The following is a 23,018-nucleotide window of genomic DNA, read 5'->3' as shown; positions in this document are numbered from 1 at the left end:
AATTCTGTTTGGACTATACTTTCATTCCTTCTAATTAATCTTCATGAATATAGCTACATTTCTGAATATTTGATGTGTTTCTCTTATAGTCTGTGGTGTTACATTGATTACTTGCAGATTTGACATTTTAATCTTTATTTTGAAGATTTTAAAAAATTAATAAATGCTTTAAAAATAAATTGCTAATTGATAGTTTGTGTTAACTAATATTAAACAAATTAGACCTAATGTAATGTGTTGCCAGAATAATTTGCCTCACGTTTGCCACTCCAATTGAAGAATGACCCGTTTAATGAACTATATCTTCTTCCCTGTGCAGTAATGGTGGAAATGTTCAAAAGCTTCACTTTTAAGTTATGCACCTATACACAAAATGACTTTAAAAAATAACACGCTCTATATAAATCTGCACATATTCTCCATCCGAGCGTGAACTCTCACACGCGCGCGCACTCTCCCTCCCTCCTCCCAGATGACGGAAGCGCGCATTTGCCTCGACTCAACTCAAGATGGCAACTGGAGCAGAACACGGCTTGAAAAAAATAGTTTGGCAAAGTAAGTTAATTGAGAGCAAACAGCTGATTTTCTGCAGACTTCTTTCATGCACGGTCCAATGCTTCTTCATTTATATGAGTTCAACTTAGAGGAAGAGCTGTCAGAAGTTTAAAGCGACACACTGAGTGTGCTGGGTTTGCTAAGAGGAGTTACAGTCGCCTTATGAAGTTGTTTGGGTGTTTGTTTTGGAGTTTAATAAGGAAACAGTGCGATATGGATTGTGTCCCGTTTGTCTGCGTTATGTTTGTCTCGGTAAATGACTTGCATGTGTCATTGAGTCACTGTTTCCGTTAGCTGCTCTGCTAATGTTAGCCTGTCCAGCTCAGTAGCACTGTTGAGTGCTCACTTTGATGATTCTGCAGGAGTTTTTAAGGGAGAACGGGTTCATAGTTGGGGCTCTGTATGTCTTCATGACGCGTTTGAGTGTTTGGTGATGTCATAAGAGACTTCAGTTCTCCCGCGCCCATGTGTTACATTCTGTGAACTTTATCAGTGACTTCCGGTCTGCTGTGTTATGACATTTAAGTTATTCTACGAAAGGAGAGCCATAGCATTTGATTTAGTCTAGCCATAACACACACAAAGTTATTTTGCATTGTTACATACATAGATTTCTTGTGTGTGTGTGTGTGTGTTTTAAAGTACTTTAAAGGGGTGTATGCACTTTGTTTACATTGCAGTGGTTCTGAACCAGGGGGTCAGTGGATTTCACAGGAGGGTGGAAAATGCTCAAAATGACTTACGCCAGTTAGTTTAGTTAAATAATATAGCTTAATCATAACATGGAGAAAACTGTAAACTGACATATTAATCAAATTCACCATTCAATTTTCACTCATACAATTTTCCTCACTGCAGCATAAAAAAAAACACTTTTACACTGATTTTTTTTTTTTTTAAGTTAATTTTTTTAAGTGATATAAATCGAAAGAGGATGTAGAATCATGGGTTTTCAGAGAAGCCCACTTCAGAAGTTGGTAATTGTTTTACTTTCATTTACTGAAACATATTCATATTTTTTTTTTTTTTTTTTTTTTTTATGTCTACATAAGACTACATGCCCTCAAGAAGAACAAACGCAAAACAGGAAATAAAGCTTCTTGGAAATTTTTCTTGATTTTCAGTTCCATAGTGCTTCAGAAAATCTGATTCACTGCTATAACTAATAGATTGATTTATCTGACGTCACAGGAATCAAGGACACCATCATTGCTGACTGCAGAAAGTCAGAAGTATGGAAGGTCAGTATGAATGTTTTTATATATATATTTTCCAGTAGTTTTCAATTTTACGATTGGCCGTTTGGGCTCATCCATATTCAGTTGGCTTAGTTAATACAGTGTTTGCTCTTGCAATAGTCCTCTGTTGTGTGATAAACACAGACGCTGGTAGAACGGATTGATATCAGAGGAGCCATGTTCCTCACTACATGCTAAAAAAAAAAAAAACTATTTCTGATAACATTTTAATGCACATTTAAAAAAGAAAAATGTAAGTATCTATCGTTTGTCATATAATCGTAATCTTATTCGTGAATGAATGTTAAAGATCTTATTGTGAACGATTGATCCATATATATATTTCTTTGTTTCTCTTTTTAAAAAAAAACAAAAAACGTTTTTTTCTCAACACACACAAATGTATCTAATATGATAAACACAGCTGTGTTACCTCTTACTCATGACCGGAAAAGCGGAAGCAGCGCCGGCGACTGTGTCATAATAAAAGTTCTGCTGCTTGTGAGGCATGTGTTGCGTAATCGCTCCAGCGGCCTCGTTCAGCCCTGCTCTGCTTCATACTCATAGACTGTAAAAAAAGATGAACGACGTGACGCCGCTTCCTTCCATTGTATTGATCTGAAGCCAAAATGGGCTGATGAATGGGCACTGACACGTTACGCAATACGTCAAAAAAAAAAAAAAGTTTGGAGCCTTGGCATGCGCAGAAGGAATCGTCAGTTGAGCCAGAGGCGGAGTCGCGATATCAAACTTCCGCCCAGATGACTGCGTCATCATTCATGTATTTTAAATAGACTATAAAAATTATACACAATTTAAAAGTCTACCTATAAAATAATAGGCTATTCTGTTTCTAGAGCAATAATATTTTTGAAACAGCAAATTCAGTAGATAAAATCAATATAATATGCCACTAGAAACAACTCTAAATCATCAGAAACGGTCCTGCCATTTTAAATCAAGTTCAACTAACGTTACAGGAGATTGATTGCTGTAATTAGAGTAAGCTATCATTAGTTTTGTCCTGCTAATTATTATTTTATACCCAAAACAAGTAACTGCCAGATAACGATCACCTGCTTTTTCCCGACATGGTTAACATTAGGTGTGTTATCTTAACTAATAACATTTATTAATTAGCTTATAACGCCCACATTTGATGTTACAGAAAAAAAGTTCAGTGATCCGTCAGATCCTGTAGGTCGGTTAGTACAGTTTACTGCTGAACAACTCATTTTGTTGGTGTTAAATAACAAAGAAATCGAAAATTAACAGTTAGTTAATACATCTTCAATCTCCCCTCGAAGCTCCGACAGTCCTCAGACAAGCTGTCAATCAACTTCGAATCATGACGACACACCCCGTTTTAATAGCATTAAAAGCTAAAATCTAAATCATCACAAAAACGAACAATTGAATATATATCAGTGTGATAACAACTACCTTAAATGACCAAAACCATCTTTCAGAAAGTTTTATTTGAAGCAGAATTTATTTTCAAGTTTTCACTGAAGTCTCATTCGACTGCATTGAGAGGGCGGGGTTTATGACCTGTACTGCATCCAGCCTCCAGGGGGCGATCAAAGAGCCCGTGGCTTCACTTTTCAGAACGTATGAGACACACCCGTTCATACTACAGTAACGTTAATAATTGCATCCATGAACATGATTTCTTCCCGAGTCCAATCCCTATTCTTTTGCACCATCCATAGAGGTGGAGACACATGTCCCAAGATTCCGCGCTCAAACTTGCCATCATCAAGCTACGCCTTTGTTTTGAATAGGCCTCTAGCAACCTCTAGCGGACAGAAAATATTACATATTGCACATTTAACTGTGTAATTACACTAAAAAGGAATCTTAAAATAAAGTGTAACCAAAAAGATATTTTGAAGAATGTTGGCAAGCAAACAGATTTGGTTCCCATTGACTTCCATTGTATTGTAATGGGAACCAAAACATTCTTCAAATTATCATTTTTTGTAAAAGAAATAAAGAAATTCCTACTGACGTAGTTTTTAATTTTGGGTAAGTTATCCCATTAACGATTCATGTTCCGTAATTGTGATTGATGTCAAATCTGTTTCTCACAGATCCTCATACTGGACCAGTTTACCACCCGCCTCCTCTCCTCCTGCTGCAAGATGTCCGATCTCATGTCAGAGAACATCACAAGTAAGTGAGGGAAGAGGTTCAGTTGAACATTTCGTGTGTTAGACAGAAATCCAGCTGTCTGTGGATACAGTGTTTGAACTTCATTGTGTAGTGAGAGTCGGACGCTCTTCCTTCCTGTGTTTTCCAGAAGGGAAGCTTTCTCGTTTCCTCTGTATCAAGAAAAAGAATGAACTTGTGCTGGATGGGGGATTATTGTCATAATGTGTTACCTTTTTGTTTGTTCACAGTTGTGGAGGACCTGTACAAAAACAGAGAACCAGTTCCAGAGATGAAGGCCATCTACTTCATGACCCCTACTGCCAAGGTCAGAGTTTAGGAAACATGCACTATATGGACAAAAGTATTGGGACATCTGACCAACAGGGACTGTAATGATGTCACATTCTGAATACATAGAAATTAATATGGAGTTGCTCTCTCAGCTTCCACTCTTCTGGGAAGGCTTTCCACAAGATGTTGGAGTGTTTCTATGGGTGTTTTTGCGCATTCTTCTAGTAGCACATTTGTGATGTTGCTTTGTGCACTGGGGCACAGTCATGCTCAAATGTATAGCATAGCGTAGCATTGTCCAAAATATCTTGGTATGCTGAAGCATTAAGATTTCCCTTTCACTGGAAGTAAGAGACCTATATCCCAACCCCTGAAAAACAGCCCCATACTATCATCGCGCCTCCGCGCATTATGGCGGAATAAGTCCTGATCATCGCGTCACTGCAACGGGCGTCAGAAGCTCAGGTTCCTTTAGAAAACAGTCAGATGCATGCCTCCTATAGAGACGCATACTTAGGACTGCGCATTAGCTTGATCCAGCCTGAAAAAGTTTTTTTTGTCATGATTTGAGCGTTTAGAAACAAAGTTGATGAGGTAGTTGTCAGATTTCATTGGTGATTTCAAAAATTTATCGAAAGCTTGGCAAACAACTTTAGAGAATTTGATGTTTCCCCATTCAAAGAGATAGGAGCTGCAATTGTATACCCGAGAGTCGTTTCAAAGATGTCCGCCGAGTGAAATGACTAAAGGGACTTTGATTCAACTGCGCTTTATTTATATAGCACCACTAAAAACAACAATTGTTGACCAAGGTGCTGTACAGTATATCAAACAATCACCATTTACAACATAAATTACAGCACAGAACAAACCAGACACAACACACATCAACAACAATTAAGTCAGAGAAAAAAAGATGGGTTTTGAGTTCTGTTTTAAACTCATGCAGTGTGGTGGCAGTTTTAATGAAAACAGGGTAGGCTGTTCCAGAGTTTGGGTGCAGCAGCCACAAAGGCTTGGTCTCGTCTCGATTTCAGTTTAGCCCGAGGAATGTTCAACTGTCTCGAATACCTAAGAGACCTTCCAGAATTACGAACAGATAGTAAATCAGAAATATATGTGGGAGCTAAACCATTCACAGCTTTGAAAACCAGCAATAAGAATTTAAAATCAATTCTGTAACGAATTGGGATACAATGCAGTATACACACACCAGTAAGGAGCCCAGCAGCAGCATTTTGTACCATTTGGAGACGGTTAAGAGATGCTTGGTTAATACCCATATAAAGGGAATTGCATTAATCAAGCCTTGATGAAATAAAAGCATCAATGACCCTTTAAAAGTCCTTAAAAGAAAGAAATGGTTTTACTTTAGCTAGGACTCTAAGATGGGAAAAAAAATGGTTTTGACTACTGTACTTATCTGTCACATTTGAGAGCATTGTCAAAATACTCACTCATATTCTTCACTAGTGGCTGAAATTTAGACAAGGGAAAGTAGCAACCGCTGAAGTTTCAAAAACTATAATCTTCGTTTTGCGGTGAAGAAAATTTAAGGACATCCAGGTCTTAACATCTGCTAGACAAGCCACCAAAGTATCCCAACCTAAGTTATTAGATCCCAGGGGCAGATTTAGGTATCATCAGTGTAACAGTGGAAGGAGACACCTTGTTTCTTAAAGATTGACCCAGGGAAGCATATACAAGGAAAATAAAATCGGTGCGAGAATAGAACCTTGAGGGACACCACACGTAAGAGGAGCTGCATCCAAGGTAAGTTAATCCACCAATACTAACAGAGAACCTTCTATTATTAAAATAGGATTGAAACCATTTATGGGTATTTCCCTGAATACCCACCAAGTGCTCCAAATGAGAGATCAGAACAGAGCGGTCAATTGTATCAAATGCCGTGCAAAAAGTCGAGAGTCCGTAAAATATCGTTTAGAACTTTAACCAGTGCTGTTTCTGTGGAATGCTTTTCTTAAAGGTGCCATTGAATTAAAAATTGAATTTACCTTGGCATAGTTGAATAACAAGAGTTCAGTACATGGAAATGACATACAGTGAGTCTCAAACTCCATTGTTTCCTCCTTCTTGTGTAAATCTCATTTGTTTAAAAGACCTCCAAGGAACAGGCGAATCTCAACATAACACCGACTGTTACGTAACAGTCAGGATCATTAATATGTATGCCCCCAATATTTGCACATACCAGCTCATGATCGAGGCATTACACAAGGGCAGCCAGTATTAACGTCTGGATCTGTGCACAGCTGAATCATCAGACTAGGTAAGCAAGCAAGAACAATAGCGAAAAATGGCAGATGGAGCAATAATAACTGACATGATCCATGATCACATCATATTTTAGTGATATTTGTAAATTGTCTTTCTAAATGTTTCGTTAGCATGTTGCTAATTTACTGTTTAATGTGGTTAAAGTTACCATCGTTTCTTACTGTATTCACGGAGACAAGAGCCGTCACTATTTTCATTTTTAAACACTTGCAGTCTGTATAATTCATAAACACAACTTCATTCTTTATAAATCTCTCCAACAGTGTAGCATTAGCCCGTTAGCCACGGAGCACAGCCTCAAACTCATTCAGAATCAAATGTAAACTTCCAAATAAATACCATACTTGCGTGATTAGACGTTGCATGACGAACACTTTGTAAAGATCCATTTTGAGGGTTATATTAGCTGTCTAAAGTTTGTTTATGCACTGTTCAAGGCAAGCCCGAGCTCCGTGGGCGGAGAGCGTGAGCATTTTAAAGGGCCCGCAGCCTAAATCGGCTCATATTTAATGATGCCCCAAAATAGGCAGTTAAAAAAAATTTATTTAAAAAAATCTATGGGGTATTTTGAGCTGAAACTTCACAGACACATTCAGGGGACACATTAGACTTATATTACATCTTTTAAAAAGACGTTCTACGGCACCTTTAAAAACTGATTGGAAAACTTCAAAAACATTGTTATTAAACAGAAAGCTCGGTAGTTGCCGGAACAGTACCACGCTTGAATTGACTGAGCTCTTCAGAACGACCTTTTTTTTTCCACAGGTGTTTGTGTAAATGCAGACTGCATAGGTAGGTGCTTGGTTTTATACACCTATAGCAATGGGTCTGATTAAAACATCTGAATTCAGTAATTAAGTGCTGTGTCCTGAGACTTTTGTCCATATAGTGTACATATGTCACTTACTTTACTGTGATGATCTGTTTATAACCGGAATGTCTTATATTTGCAGTGTGTTGATGCTTTTATTAATGACTTCAAACCGAAACCCAAATACAGAGCTGCATATGTCTTCTTCACTGACTGTGAGTTCACTGCTTCAACTCTGATTTGTTTACAAAAAATCAGCTAGGATACATGTTATTTTCATTAACAGTGACATTTTTATTATGGTTATATCGAAATTACCCCAGACTGTCCTGATGAGCTCTTTGACAAGATGAAGAAGAACTGTGGCAAACACATTAAAGTGTGTAAAGAGATCAACATCTCGTTTCTGCCACAGGAAGCACAAGTGAGTTTATCTGGAAATTCATGTAGCCTGGTCTGGCTGAGTGTTTTATTGTTTATGACCATGTTTTATGGGTCACCTGTGCAGGTGTTTACCTGTGATAACCCAGAGGCCTTCAAGAGCATCTACAATCCGAACAGTCAGGACAGAGATCAGACGCTGGAGATGATCGCCGATCAGATCGTAACTCTCTGCGCCACACTGGACGAGTACCCTGGAGTCAGATACAAGAAGTACAGGCACTCTTTTTCACTTCACTTGTGCTAAGATTACACCTGATGTGATGTTTGAATGGACATCGAATCATTGAGTTCTTCGTCCTGTGCAGAGATTCAGCTCTCGGATATGGAAAGCAGTTGGCTGAACTTGTGGATAATAAACTGGCGCGACATTACGAGTTGGATGACATCTCGAAAAACAAGGTGAGGGCTTACATCAGCTTATCTGATAGTATCGTTGAATATATATACCAGATGTTTACATAAATATAGTTTCTTAAAATGTACTACTTTAAGTATAATACTTTTATTCAGCAAGGATGCATTAAATTGATCAAAAGTGATAATAAAGATGTTTATAATTAGGGCTTGGTGGTGATTAAATATTGTGGCGACAATATAAAGTTTCTATCATTAGAGATTTCACTATATCCTTTATATAGCGATATGTAAATATATCCACATATCGAAGAACTGGTTATTGACACGTTAGAGCGCATGAATGAAGAAAATAAAGAGCAGTATGTGCATGATGTTAAAGAGTTAAGCACAATAAGCTGTAAAAAGATGTGGTGCATGCGCTGATTGACACAGTTTAAGCTTGTGAACAGAATGACAAGTTTCTCAGCATGTGATTGCAAATTCAGTTGTAATTCAGTTCAGGTCAAATCATAGACTGTATAAAACATTGACGTAGTGTCCGTGACGTCACCCATAGGTGTCTGAAGAACATTTTTGAAGCCCAAAGTGGGTTGAGCCGGCCATAGCCATCTTGGCAGTGCATCACTCCCAGATGGGCAAAAAGAGGCAGGACGTGGGTGGAGCTGAGGTGCCTGGTTGCGAAAAAACCTCGCCCGCCTAGCTTGACATGATCAAGTTAGCTCATGCTAAGGAGCTATCTATCTATTTAATAGATTTAATTATCTATTTAATTTATCTTTTAATAAAGATAACAAATTAGTGGTGTCATCATTAACGTATTAACATGCGTTTTTTTTTTTTTTTTTTTCCAGTTTAACGCATTAAAAATATTAACGCAGCATCCTTTTTTTTCTGTCATCCTTTGGCTAGCATTACAATATATGATCACGCCACTCTTTTTCATGCAAATGCTTTTAAACCATTTAAGTGTGCCGAAAGAGAACGCAATGTCTGTGAATGTCTTGTCACCATAAACTGTAGCTTGTCACACACAACGCATGGTGCGTGAAGACACGCGCATGGACGGTGTGCCAGAATCAAGTTCTGTCACGCTTAAAGGAACAATAACATACACAATAATGACAAAATTATCAGTTTTGTCAAGTATCATCTAAAGCAGCCTTGAAAGAGTTTAATTAAGTTTTAAAACTAAAGTAAAGAGTTGTGAGATGTCATGTGCAGCAGTGGCAGCTCTTAAAGTGACAGCAACCAATGCTGTTTGTCATTGAAGATAATGAAAGAACAAAGGTAAAGGAGAAAATTACTCGCTGCTCTTGACTGAAGGTCTTTTGTGTCTTTAATAAGATTCAATTAATATTTAATTCATACAATGAAGACTATGCAGTGTCTTATTATACTTTTACATTACTCAATTTCTGTAGCATTTCTTACTACATTAAATAAACCTACTGACAAAAAAATTAATAATGTGCTTCTTTGTTCTTTATTTTAATCGTTATCGTTTACAAAAGTTTTCTATTTCAAATAAATGTGGTTCTTTTGTACTTCCTATTCATCAAACAGTAAAAAAAAAAATATTACCGTTTCCACAAATATATGAAGCAGCACAACTGTTTTCTACATGGATAATAATAATAAATGTTTCTTGAGCAGCAAATCAGTATATTAGTAGTGTATTTCAGTCTTTTCACAAAATGTATATTTTCGGAAGTATTTATTTGCTCTAAGATGGGTGAGAAATAATGGGCCTCATTTATGAAATGAACGTACAACAGAAAACTGTGTGTGCGGCCGTTTCCACGGCAAACTTGTCATTTATCAATATGGACGTGAGCGTTGGCTACGATCAAATCTCACGTCTGGTCTCAGCTCATGTACACAAGTTTGAGTTGGCGTGCAGCATAGTAAGTCTTGTAATGAGAGCATTTTGATCATTTAGATTATTTTCCTGACAAACAACCAAAGCTCATTAGTTGTTCATAAACCACTGAGATTATAATGTCAGTCTAAAATTAAATTAGAATAGATGGGTGTTTGTTCAATGCCACATACAGAATTTTGAAAAGACTTCACAAAAATTAATTTTGTAAGAAAAGCCTGTGTGGGATTGGTGAATAAAGGTCATTTCCTCCCATTACACCCTGAGGCTTGTTTCTAGTCTTGGTTTTTGTTCTGATGTTGTCTTGTAAGTGATATTTCTGTTGGCACTAACCATCAGAACTTTTCTTTCATGTTCAGGGAAAAACGCCAGCTCAGCTTTTGATCGTTGATCGTGCGCTGGACCCTGTCAGCCCCATTCTTCACGAGCTCACCTACCAGGCCATGGCTTATGACCTTCTATCAATAAAGGACAACACCTATGAGTATGTCACCTCAGCCAAATCACCTGACATTTAACACTCAAATGAGCTTGAAATTCTTACTGGAATTGTTACGAAGGACTCAATGTGAAATCAGAGCTGTCTCTATTTACTTTGATACACAGCAGAGCCATAATAAGATCACTGATGTGTTTTACTGTTTTTCTGTTTTCTCTTAGGTATAAATCAAAGGATGGCTCTAAGAAAGAAGCTTTACTGAATGAAGATGATGAATTATGGGTCAAATTACGTCACATGCACATTGCTGAGGTCACTGAGTGAGTAGAAATACTTGAATTCATATGAACCAGCAGATTTGAGGCCACGATCTGGCACACAAAACATTGGTTGCAATGGTCAGATTTTATTGACCGTGTGTGTCAGTACTTCTCTGCATGTAATAAAATACACTATTGTTCAAAAGTTTGGGGATGATAAGATTTGTTAATGTAGAAATAAGTCTCTTCTGCTCACCAAGACCGCATTTATTTGATCAGCAATACAGTAAAAACAGTAATAACGTGGAATATTATTATTTAAATGGATATAATTATAATTTAAAATAACTGTGAATATATTTAAGCTGTAATTTACTCCTGTGATCAAAGCTGAATTTTCAGCATCATTACTCCAGTCTTCAGTGTGTCATGATCCTTCAGAAATTTTGTCAGAAAAGCTTGTTGCAGTGCGTTATGGGATTGCTTCTTTCACAAAAGACACACGGGTTCTTTCTGTGTCAGATCAACCAAGATAAATTAAGCCAAAATATTAAATGTCACAGATGTTTATTTACTGAGTAGGGAGGGTCTTTGTGAAGGGTCAATTGTGTTGACAGAAAAAAATACATTTCTAGTCATTTTTACACGCCTCTAATTTGGCTCCAAATCTCAGGTGAAAATTGTCATATTGTCCCCCATCTACAAAATAGTGGATTACTCAGAAAATATACATCTGTGACATTTAATATTTGACTTTCTTCTTCATTTATGCATGTCTTTCACCAGAAAAAAATGACCAAAATCAAAAATTTTAGCCGGGGACGCCTGGTTGAGTTGACACAGAATGACCCACATGCAGTGTGTCCTTGTTATAGGCCAAATTATCATCATAAATTTCCTTATTAAAGTAACAATTACTTATGTGTTTGTTCCAAAGGCGAATCCCCAAACTGGTGAAGGACATTTCTGCCAGCCAAAATGAGAAGCAAAAGGCTGATGGGAAGGTACAGTATATTTTTACAGTTAATTACAGCTCCAAACAATGACGGTAGTCTCCAGTTACAGATTCCTTCATATGAGCGTGTCATAGATGCCCCCTGTCATTGGCAGATCACAATCGGAGCGCTATCACAGCTCATGAAGAAGATGCCAGCCTTCCGTAAGCAGGTGGCTCAGGTAATCAAGCTGCCTCACATGCCCTGAAAGAGTGTGCTATCACATGACACCTGTGACATCCATTCTGCCTAAAATACTGTAAAAACCCACTGGATGACTCACTATTCCGTCCTTTTCAGAAAACTGTCCACTTAAGTTTAGCCGAGGAACTGATGAGCCATTATCAGGAATTTGTGGAAAAACTCTGCAAAGCAGAACAGGTAGAGCATGGTGAACTCTTGAGAGAAAGGGTGCCCTCTTCTGGCCAGAGTGTGCACGTTCATGTCTCTGGTTTGTGTGTAGGATCTGGCTGTAGGTGCAGATGCTGAAGGACAGAAGGTAAAGGACCCCATGCGGACGTTACTTCCTGTGCTGTTGAACCAGTATAACACCAATGACAAGATCCGGGCCGTGCTTCTCTACATTTTCAGTCTCAACGGTGGATGTTTCTCTTTTCCTGTCATAATAGAGATCTGAACTATCCAACTTAGTATGTTTTCCTGCTGGATGTGTACAGCTGAATATATGTGTTTGTGTTTATAATAAACACACACACATATATTCAGCTATACACATATATATTATAATATATATGTGTGTGCGTGTCATGGTCAGGTACAACAGCAGAGAACCTGAATAAACTGATCCAGCATGTGAAAATTGAGCATGAGAGTGGGTATATCCTGAACTGGAAACATCTGGGAGTTCCCATCGTCTCCACAGTGAGTATGCGGATGCTTTTTTCTCCTCCAGCACTGAATCTCTTCCCACTGGCGTTACATAATTCACTCATACTGATGACTTATTTGTTTTTGATATGTTTTGAATTGCATTTTTGTAGCTTGGAACATATTTAGGGAAGTGCTAGTCTGCTGTATGCTTTTACAATGTTTCAGTATTAATACCAATGAAATTTCATGGCACGCAGAGCCATTTCTCATACCACAGCATATACTGTGATATGCTATTGAATCGACTTGATACTGAAGTTCCGGTGACAATTCTGATGTGCCGTGTGAAATACAAGTGCTGTTCTACAAGTTTTTATTTTGGCTGATACAGGGCGACCATTTTGCAACCTTTTTTCCTGCTGTTGTGACGAAATTTTGTTAGAGGTCGCACTGGTGCCACCACCACATTGCCCAACTGATAAGAGCTGCCATTTCTGTTGCATATGAGAAACATGCTCAGCTCAGACCAATAACAGACAGTGCAAGCTCAGAACAGGTTTACTCACGGGCTAATCGTTGATCACGCAACACCATTACTACACAGCACCGGGAGATCCAGTGAGAAAGCCTTTGAATTCAGCGCAGAATTTTCTGTTATAAAAAACAGCGCTAACGTGGAATTCAGGAGAAACATTGTGCCATGAATGATCAAGTTATAGGAGCCTTTTCAATTCATAAATCAACAACATTCACTGTGGATTTAATGTATTAACGCTAACTGAACACTAACTGTGGCAGAAATAGTCTAATATTTTTAAATTACTTTCATGGTTCGTACAACCTTTTGAGAGTGAAATTCAAGCACTTTTCAAGGACTTTGAGGAGCTTCACACTTTTTCCAGCACTTCAAAGCTCTAAATATTATCCAATTTAAATGTTATTTTTAATGTGATGACCAAAACCATTATTTGTTCATCCTTTAATAATTGTAGGAAATACCAACTATGAGGGCCCTATCATACACCTGGCGCAATGGGACGCCAGACGTGACACAAGTTTTTTTTTTTTTTGCTAGTTTCAGCCCAACACAGTTATAATTTTTTACGTCCAGTGCCGGTTGTTTAAATACCGAATGCACTCGCGCCCATGGGCGTGCTGGTCTGAAAATGAGGTGTGTTCAGGCACATTGTTGGCATGTTGCTATTTTGAGGCAACTGAAATCTGGTCTGAAGTCAATGGCACAGTATTTTTATTTTTTTTGTTATTTAAAGGGCGTTAGTATTATGTGCCTATAGGCGGGTGCACAACATGTGTACACTCTGCTTGTTACACACAGGGACGCACAGCAGCACACAAACATGTCAAAAATTAAAAATAAAAGTCTTTAGTCTTTCCGCTTGCAAATACTGCAAGTAAATAACAAATCCACCATGGCGCGAGTGCACCTGGCTTTTAAAGGGAATGGGAAATGAGACTCTGATTGGTTTATTGCACGTTATGCCCAAAACACACCCATGAATCATTAAGAGAATAGGTACAACCCTTTTAGACTATGCGCAGGCACGCCAACCATTGTTAAAGGATTAGTTCACTTTCAAATAGACTTTTCATGATAATTTACTCACCCCCATGTCATCCAAGATGTTCATGTCTTTCTTCAGTCGAAAAGAAATTAAGGTTTTTGATGAAAATATTCCAGGATTATTCTCCTTATAGTGGACTTCACTGGTCTCCAAACGGTTGAAGGTCAAAATTAGTTTCACTGCAGCTTCAAAGGGCTTTAAATGATTCCAGACGAGGAATAAGGGTCTTATCTAGCAAAACGATCTGTAATTTTTTTCGGGGGAAAAAAAAAAAATGTAACTGTATATGCTTCATATAAACAAATGTTCGCCTCTGTCAAAACCGCGTATCTGTATTCTCCAAAAAGTTTATGCTGTATGTCCTGTTTGAATGTGAATGTTAATTTCTTTTCAACTGAAGAAAGAAAGACATGAACATCTTGGATGACATGGGGGTGAGTAAATTATCAGGAAAAGTTTATTTAAAAGTGGACTAATCCTTTAAACTAGCAAAAAAGGATTTTGACATGCCCTAAGTGCACCTGCGCCATGCACTTCAGACCATGTGCTTGGATCATTAAAATATAGCCCTTGGTGGCAAACAAACACTTTTATTTAAAAAAAAAAAGGCATGAAATAACCAATAGGTGGTGGCAGTGGAACACTTATTGACTTATTAGCCATTTCCACTCGCTAATATATATTTATTCACAGGTTTTGCTTTTTAATTTATATTTAGACATTAAGAAATCACTACTATAAAATATCAAATCATCAAGAAATACATTTTTGTCAAAGTTTTGCACTTTTAATACTGAATTACACAGAAACCAAGTAAAGTGTGTTCGTTTTTATAATCACTGAAGCTGTCCGTCAGTTCAGTATAATACTAGAGAAGCTCTACTAATCCAAGTGCTGGCTCCTCCATCTGTAGAACTCAGTGGCTCTGGTGCTTCTGCTCTCAAATGTTAGTCTGGAGTCCTGTGATATTCAGTTTCTCACCTCTATCTCTCTTCATAACAGACAAGCACATTCTTAGCTCGCAAACCATCACGGAGAGACCGGTCAGACGAGGAGACTTACAACGTGTCTCGCTGGACACCTGTCATCAAAGATGTAATGGAGGTGAGTAACTCTAACACTGTCCTAATCAGACATGACACGATAAAAAAGGTGTTTTGTCCATTTTAATCATAGTTTTTGTCCAAATCAGCTGTGGTTATTCTATTTTAGAATCATACATCATACAAGTGTGACAATGATAATCTCAGGTACTGATTATGTGCTTTATTTAATGTTACATTTTAATGTACTGTGAGTTTGAATATAATTTTATTTGACCTTTTATACCATACTGAAAGCAACAATGGGTAATTCACAGAACATTCAAACTGTGAACTCAATGTGACCAAACATTTCAGTCACTCATTAGTTTTAAAATGGTGTAATATTTATAAATTTGATTATGTACTTATCCATTTGGTTGTGAGTGCAGTGCACTTGCAGAGAGACTCCGCCCACATGCTCTTCTGATTGGCTGTGTTTTTCGATTGATTTTGTTGCGTCTAGTAGACGTGTTTCTGTTGTGGACAGACAATGTGCTTGTCACTGGAATCTTATTGCATCATGTCCCGTTAGGACATGGTCTAACTCTTAAACATCAGTCGAAAAGCAGTGGTTCTCAACTGGGGTATGTGAAGTGACCTAACAAAATGCTGAGTTTTGCTGTTCATTAAAAGGGTTAGTTCACCCAAAAATTAAAATTATCCCATGATTTACTCACCCTCAAGCCTTCCTAGGTGTATATGACTTTCTTCTTTCAGACAAACACAATCAGAGATGCATAAAAAAAAACAAAATCCTGGCTCTTCCAAGCTTGAGATTTTGAAGCCGAAAAAAGCACATCCATCCATCATAAAAGTAATCCATACGGCACCAGGAGGTTAATAAAGACCTTCTGAAGTGAAGCGATGGGTTTTTGTAAGAAACACATCCATATTTATAACTTTATAGACTATAATAACTAGCTTCTGGTAACAGCTGTACTCCTTACTAGTGTTGCCATATGATGAGTTGGAAATTACACAGCATGTTAACATAAATGTATATACTGTAAACCCGAACATTTAAGTTTGCAAGACATAAAAGTGGATGTAGAAGAATGTCACTTTTCATTATCTATGCAGCAGTAGCCCATAAGAGCCAGTAAGTGTGCTGAAACACTCTCATACTGCCCCTGGGCCAGTAGGCCATCCTTATTGTTGAGCCCTGATATATAATACAACAGGATGTGAGCTGAATAAGACTGTTGCACATTTGTTTAGGGCTAAGGCCACTGACATTTATATCCCAGGTTTGACTGACAGATCAAATTTCATGCTTTCAGAAATCACAAATGGACACCACCTTATTTCCTTGTCAGCTATAAATAGCACTTTAACACTGGTATAAAAAAAAATTGTTAGACAGTCTTGTGTTGATTTCTAGCGGGTACTTTCTTCTTCTAGTGAAAAGAAACATTAAATTGCCACTTTAATATCTTAAGCCTTGTTCATCAGATTTTTGTGCATATCTGATTGGAATCTGATAATATTTAGCAAGTGTAAATGGCAAAAAATCTAATAAAATCTGTGAAACACATTGCTAACATGAATTAGCACGTTGCTAGCATGATTTAGCATTCTGAAAGCATTAATTACCTTGTTGCTAGCAGGTTTTAGCATGTTGCTAGTAGGCCTGGATGATATGACCTAAAACCTCAATCTCAATTAATTGAACATTTTACCACGATTAAGTTTTTTTTTTGTTTGTTTGTTTTTTTTGTTTTTTATATACAGATGTATAGATACAGCCCCCCCCTAATTATTCTAGAAATAAATTAATTCAACAAAGGTAACATCTTTTGCTACATATGTTTTTAATGGTTAAAATGTATACTCTACTTGTTTGACCACGTATGAACTATCATTTAGCCTACTATATGTTGTGTATGTGACTAATGTGCCGTACCATCACCAATAAATAAATTACTATTAGAGCACAAAAATGTTCACATGAGAACAAATTTCTATGTAAAATGTACAAAATTTTCCTGTGGGGGGCATGCCCCCCGACCCCCATACAGGGACCGATGTCCACCCACCACAGTCTCACAAAATCCTGTGGGAAACACTGAGGATATACTTAATGCTTTGATTCCAAATAAACATCAGCTCACATACGTGGCACACTACAAATATGGTCAATAGAGATATTTTTTTCCATGATTGGGCCTATTTGAAATAAAATACACAATGCATTAAATTATGTTTTATGCATTAGTAAGAACAGCAAATAAAGACTACTCCACTAAATCTCTCTCTCTCTGTGTGTGTGTGTGTGTGTGTGTGTGTGTGTGTGTGTGTGGTAGGATGCAGTGGAGAACAAACTGGACATTAAAGACTGGCCGTTCCAGTCTGAATGCCCGTCTGCTTGGAACGGCTCGCGTGCTGTAAGGTATTCACTGTTCCCTCAACTCTCTTACATACTGAATCAATCACTGTATCACTTCTGTTAAGGTACACCCTTAAAGAGATATTCTATGTTCAATATCTTGGTATGTTTTCATGCCAGCTCATCCATCATTTAAAAAAATAAATCCCAAACATTTCATTATAATTGTTGAGTTTTGAAGTTATAGTCAATGTCTCTTTCTTCATTCCTCTGGGCTTTCAGAGTGGTGAGGTAAGGCAAGGGTCAACTTTGTCCCTTTGGGTTGTTGGCTGCTTTTTTCTGTTCACAAACAGTTTTACACATTATGTTTAGATTCCTTTTTGTTGCTTTGTTTCATGTTATTTTTTAAATAACATGGGCCACTTAAAGGGTTAATTCACCTAAAAATGAAAATTATCCCATGATTTACTCGCCCTCAAGACATCCTAGGTGTATATGACTTTCTTCTTTCAGATGAACACAGTCTGAGATTTAAAAATATCCTTAGTCCTCCAAGTTTTAAAATGGTAGGGAATGGGGGGCTGCATTTTGAAGTAAAAAATAATGAATCTATCCATAATCAAAGTAATCCAGTCAGCTCCAGGGGGTTAATAAAGGCCTTCTGAAACAAAGCGATGTGGTTTTGCAAGGAAAATATCCATATTTTTAAAACTTGATTAAAATAACTAGCTTCCGGCAGACCATACGCATTCTGCGCAAGTCGACTTGCGCCACAATAGTAATCCTCTGACGCGTTGCATGACACAGGATGTAGAAGTATCGTAAGCTTAGATGCCTCTCACGGTTCAAACAAATAGAGCTGTGCAACAAACTCAAGCTCCTCTTCTCTTATATCAAAATCCTTTAAAAATTCTCCTTTAAGACTTCTAATTCGTGACCGGTGATTTATTTTGCTCTCTCCTCTGCCTTTTGTCAATACATCATGCGTCGGATCAGGGGTTGCTCTTTCACCTAAGTCGACTTGCGCAGTATGCGTACGATCATCCACCGGAAGCTAGTTTTTTAAGTTTATAAATTTTTAAATATGGATATTTTCCTTACAAAAAACATTGCTTCACTTCAGAAGACCTTTATTAACCCCCTGGAGCCGTATGAATTATTTTGATTTATTTATGGATGCACTTTTTTTTTTTTTTTTTTTATATATATTAACTCTGCCCTCCATTCCCTACCACTATAAACCTTGGAGGACTAAGGATATTTTAAATATATCTCTGATTGTGTTTGTCTGAAAGAAGATACTTTCTGAAAGTCATATACACCTAGTATGGTTTGAGGTTGAGTAAATCATGGGATAATTTTCATTTTTGGGTGAACTAACCCTTTAAAGTGAAAAGACTAATTTCCTGCAGATGATATAATTGCATGGTGTCATAATCATACACTACTGTTCAAATGTTTGGGGTCAGTAAGATTTATTTTGAAGAAGTTAATACTTCTATTCAGCAAAGATGCATTAAATTGATCAAAAGTGACAATAAAGATATTTATAATGTTACTATTATTTCAATTTCAAATAAATGCTGTTCTTTTTATTTCTGTTCATCAAAGAATCCTGACAAATCACCATTTCCTCAAAAATCTGAAGCAGCACAACTGTTTTCAACATTAATAGTCATAAATGTTTCTTGAGCAGCAAATAAGCATATTCAAATGATTTCTGAAGGATCATGTGACACTGAAGACTGAAGTAATGATGCTGAAAATTCATCTTTGATCACAGGAATAAATTACAGTATATATTCACATAGAAAACAACTGTTTTTAATAATTCACAATATAACTGTTTTCACTGTATTTTTGATCAAAAAAATGCAGCCTTGGTGAGCATTGGTCTGATCTTCCTGACTTATGAACAGAAGTGTATATTTCCTCATGTTGCATGCAGTAAATGTGTGTGTTTTGTGCCAGTGCGCGGCAGAAGCACAAGGGCAGCTCTCCGGACGATCTCAGGAGCGGCTCGCGCCTCATCATCTTTATTCTGGGTGGAGTCAGTCACTCAGAAATGCGCTGTGCTTATGAAGTCACCCAGTCTAATAAATCCTGTGAGGTCATCATCGGTAAGAGTCCATACGAGTGCTCGCATACAGACAACATCATGAAAGAGGCTTTGTGACTTTGACTTAAAATCTTGCCTTTTTGATTGTCCTTAGGCTCAACACACATCCTCACTCCATGTGTTCTGCTGCGGGATATCTTTAATTTGGGCAAACAGCCCATGGAAACCTTTACCATTGAGGAGGGCAAAGCCTGAGCCCTGCCCAATATACCCACCAGGACTGAAGGGAACGCATCTCACCTGCTTTTGTGTCGCCTCGTATAGCATTACTCCTCATTCATTTCAGCGCTTTACACATAAAAACAAAACAACACTCCTACAGGGAGTAAAACACATTCTGAGGTGATTTCATGTGTAAACCTCATGTTCAGTTCAGTTTAAATATTACATCAAGTCTTTATAACTAACTTCACACACACTGAGATTTGGGTTTGTTGAGGTTTTTAGGCATTTCTAAATTATTGTATAGAGCTTAATAAAATTATCATGGAAAAATAAAACATCTATTAACATGCAACATGGCTATTTGTTTGATAACCCCTTAATACAGTAGAAGGACATTTTCTAATGACATGGACACATAATGACATCAGTGTACTCGTGACCAGAGCCTTACAGACTGGTGCCTTTATAGTGCACTGGATTTACATGTCTTTTTGTTTATATCTATCACACTAACCTCCTGACTTGTCTGTTTGAACAGCTGTTTTAATGTTTGTCTTTTTGTTCTTGAATTAGGTTGATTTGTACATTATTTATTGTCTGCTTGCTCATGTCTGTTGCTTGTATAAAGTATGTATACTCAAGAATGAACAAAGGAGGGATTTAACAGATTTAATGTATACTTGCATTGAACAACTGACATGACATGAATGATGTGGTTCAATTCGTCTGTTTGGTTTGTAACATTTATACAGTTTGTAATGTGGTCTAATTTCATCTGTACTTCTGCATAAATATATTGTCTGAATATATGATTTGATTTTGTCCTTGCCTTCTGTATCTAAATGCAGGTGCTGTGTTGTGGTTTCCATGAGGAGTTTGTTGATGATTTTGAGAGATTTAACTACAATTCCTGCTTGAGTTTATAAAAATCATAAAACAGTCAAAGACACAAAGGTAACAAGATAGTCTTCTTTATTTCTGCAGTGCATGCTGTTCCAGAAACATCTCCCTCATGAGAGACAGAGCGGATGCTGTTGTCTCTGATTACTGCGGGTTTGTGGTCTCAGTACAATGAGGGATTCTCTCAGAGGACTTGATGATGCTGAGTAAACCAATCTTATCAAATCTGTCCTATTTTGGGATTTAAACTATAATGTAATGCGTGAAAACGGATGTGCGTGTTGAGCATCTGAATGCATACTGTACGAAAGCCTGTATACATTTACACCGCTTCTCTGACAGAAAGTTGATATGACCTATATTTGTGGGAACAAAAAGATTACTCTAGGAAATGAAGAAAACATTTCTGCCACCTAGAGTATGACTTTTTTACTTTGTTGCTACTTATCATTAAATTAAATTTCATTTACTGTTTTGTATAATATATATACAGTATCTCACAGAAGAATACACCCCTCACATTTTTGTAAATTTATATCTTTGCATGAGACAACACTGAAGAAATGACACTTTGCTACAATGTAAAGTAGTGAGTGTACAGCTTGTATAACAGTGTAAATTTGCTGTCCCCTCAAAATAACTCAACACACAGTCATTAATGTCTAAACCGCTGGCCACAAAAGTTAGTACACCCCTACGTGAAAATGTCCAAATTGGGCCCAATTATCCATTTTCTCTCCCTGATGTCATGTGACTCGTTAGTGTTACAAGGTCTCGGGTGTGAATGGGGAGTGTTAAATTCGGTGTTATCAGTCTCACTCTCTCATACTGGAAGTTCAACATGGTGCCTCATGGCAAAGAACTCTCTGAGGATCTGAAAAAAAGAATTGTTGCTCTACATAAAGATGTCGTAGGCTACAAGAAGATTGCCAAGACCCTGAAACTGATCTGCAGCACGGTGGCCAAGACCATACAGCGGTTTAACTGGACAGGTTCCACTCAGAACAGGCCTCGCCATTGTCGACCAAAGAAGTTGAGTGCACGTGCTTAGCGTCATATCCAGAGGTTGTGTTTGGGAAATAGACGTATGAGTGCTGCCAGTATTGCTGCAGAGGTTGAAGTGGTGGGGGTTCAGCCTATCAGTGCTCAGACCATACGCCGCACACTGCATCAAATTGGTCTGCATGGCTGTTGGCCCAGAAGGAAGCCTCTTCTAAAGATGATGCACAAGAAAGCCTGCAAACAGTTTGCTGAAGACAAGCAGACTAAGGACATGGATTACTGGAACCATGTCCTGTGGTCTGATGAGACCAAGATAAACTTATGTGGTTCAGATGGTGTCAAGTGTGTGTGACGGCAACCAGGTGAGGAGTAAAAAGACAAGTGTGTCTTAACTACAGTCAAGCATGGTGTAGGGAGTGTCATGGTCTGGGGCTGCATGAGTGCTGCCGTCACTGGGGAGCTACAGTTCATTGAGGGAGCCATGAATGAGCAGAGCATGATCCCCTCCCTTTGGACACTTGGCCGCAGGGCAGTAATCCAACATGATAACGATCCCAAACACACCTCCAAGACGGCCACTGCTTGGCTAAAGAAGCTAAGAGTAAAGGTGATGGAGTGGCCAAGCATGTTTCCAGACCTAAACCCAAATTGAGCATCTGTGGGGCATCCTCAAACGGAAGGTGGAGGAGCGCAAGGTCTCTCACATCCACCAGCCCAGTGATGACACTTTGGGCCCAATTTGGACATTTTCACTTAGGGGTGTACTCACTTTTGTGGCCAGCGGTTTAGACATTAATGGCTGTGTGTTGAGTTATTTTGAGGGGACAACAAATTTACACTGTTATACAAGCTGTACACTCACTACTTTATATTGTAGCAAAGTGTCATTTATTCAGTGTTGTCACATGAAAATATAATAAAATATTTACAAAAATGTGAGGGGTGTACTCACTTCTGTGAGATACTGTATATATAATAGCCTATATGATCTTTTATCAGTCTGGTTAATAGGCCTATTCCTACATTGGAAAAAATAATATTTTTCAGAAGAGAAAATATCATAATTCATATTTTTAATTTTATGACGTCTTTAATTAGAAATGTAAAACAGACTGAACTATAATATGACATACAATTACAAATATGTAGGCCTACTATTATAATGTAATATACAATATAATGTATAATACAATACAATGTAATATAAAGTAATGTGGTTATCTCTCTCTCTCTCTCTCTCTCTCTCTCTATATATATATATATATAATACAATAAACAAC

General features: G+C 37.7%; 1 protein-coding gene across 2 annotated transcripts; it reads left to right on the top strand.

Annotated features, from left to right (window-relative positions):
• Positions 1-453: 453 nt before the first annotated feature.
• Positions 454-20,784, top strand: stxbp3 (syntaxin binding protein 3). Of its 2 annotated transcripts, none has more exons than XM_067371054.1 (19): positions 454-555; positions 1,747-1,796; positions 3,887-3,968; positions 4,196-4,272; positions 7,496-7,568; positions 7,677-7,777; positions 7,862-8,007; positions 8,103-8,196; positions 10,393-10,517; positions 10,694-10,792; positions 11,670-11,736; positions 11,843-11,908; positions 12,028-12,108; positions 12,191-12,326; positions 12,503-12,609; positions 15,144-15,245; positions 17,530-17,610; positions 19,524-19,672; positions 19,766-20,784. In XM_067371054.1, the coding sequence occupies exons 1-18, from the start codon at positions 510-512 to the stop codon at positions 19,632-19,634; spliced, it is 1,644 nt and encodes a 547-aa protein (XP_067227155.1). In that variant the 5' UTR covers positions 454-509; the 3' UTR covers positions 19,635-19,672; positions 19,766-20,784. The 2 variants fall into 2 exon arrangements, with proteins under 2 accessions (XP_067227155.1, XP_067227154.1); XM_067371053.1 differs by having other exon boundaries at positions 456-555; positions 17,530-17,615.
• Positions 20,785-23,018: the final 2,234 nt, after the last annotated feature.

This window comes from Chanodichthys erythropterus, chromosome 20 (genome assembly GCF_024489055.1).
Source record: "Chanodichthys erythropterus isolate Z2021 chromosome 20, ASM2448905v1, whole genome shotgun sequence".
NCBI classification, from domain to species: domain Eukaryota; kingdom Metazoa; phylum Chordata; class Actinopteri; order Cypriniformes; family Xenocyprididae; genus Chanodichthys; species Chanodichthys erythropterus.
This window is presented reverse-complemented; position numbering and strand designations above follow the sequence as displayed.

What these genes read in the sequence shown, in the direction of transcription:
- stxbp3 (XM_067371053.1), top strand. Translation starts at nt 510, where the DNA reads ATGGCAACTGGAGCAGAACACGGCTTGAAAAAAATAGTTTGGCAAA. An exon ending in CATGTCAGAGAACATCACAA is followed by an intron (nt 3,969 to 4,195) that starts GTAAGTGAGGGA and finishes GTTTGTTCACAG; the next exon opens with TTGTGGAGGACCTGTACAAA. An exon ending in AGCAAAAGGCTGATGGGAAG is followed by an intron (nt 11,737 to 11,842) that starts GTACAGTATATT and finishes TGTCATTGGCAG; the next exon opens with ATCACAATCGGAGCGCTATC.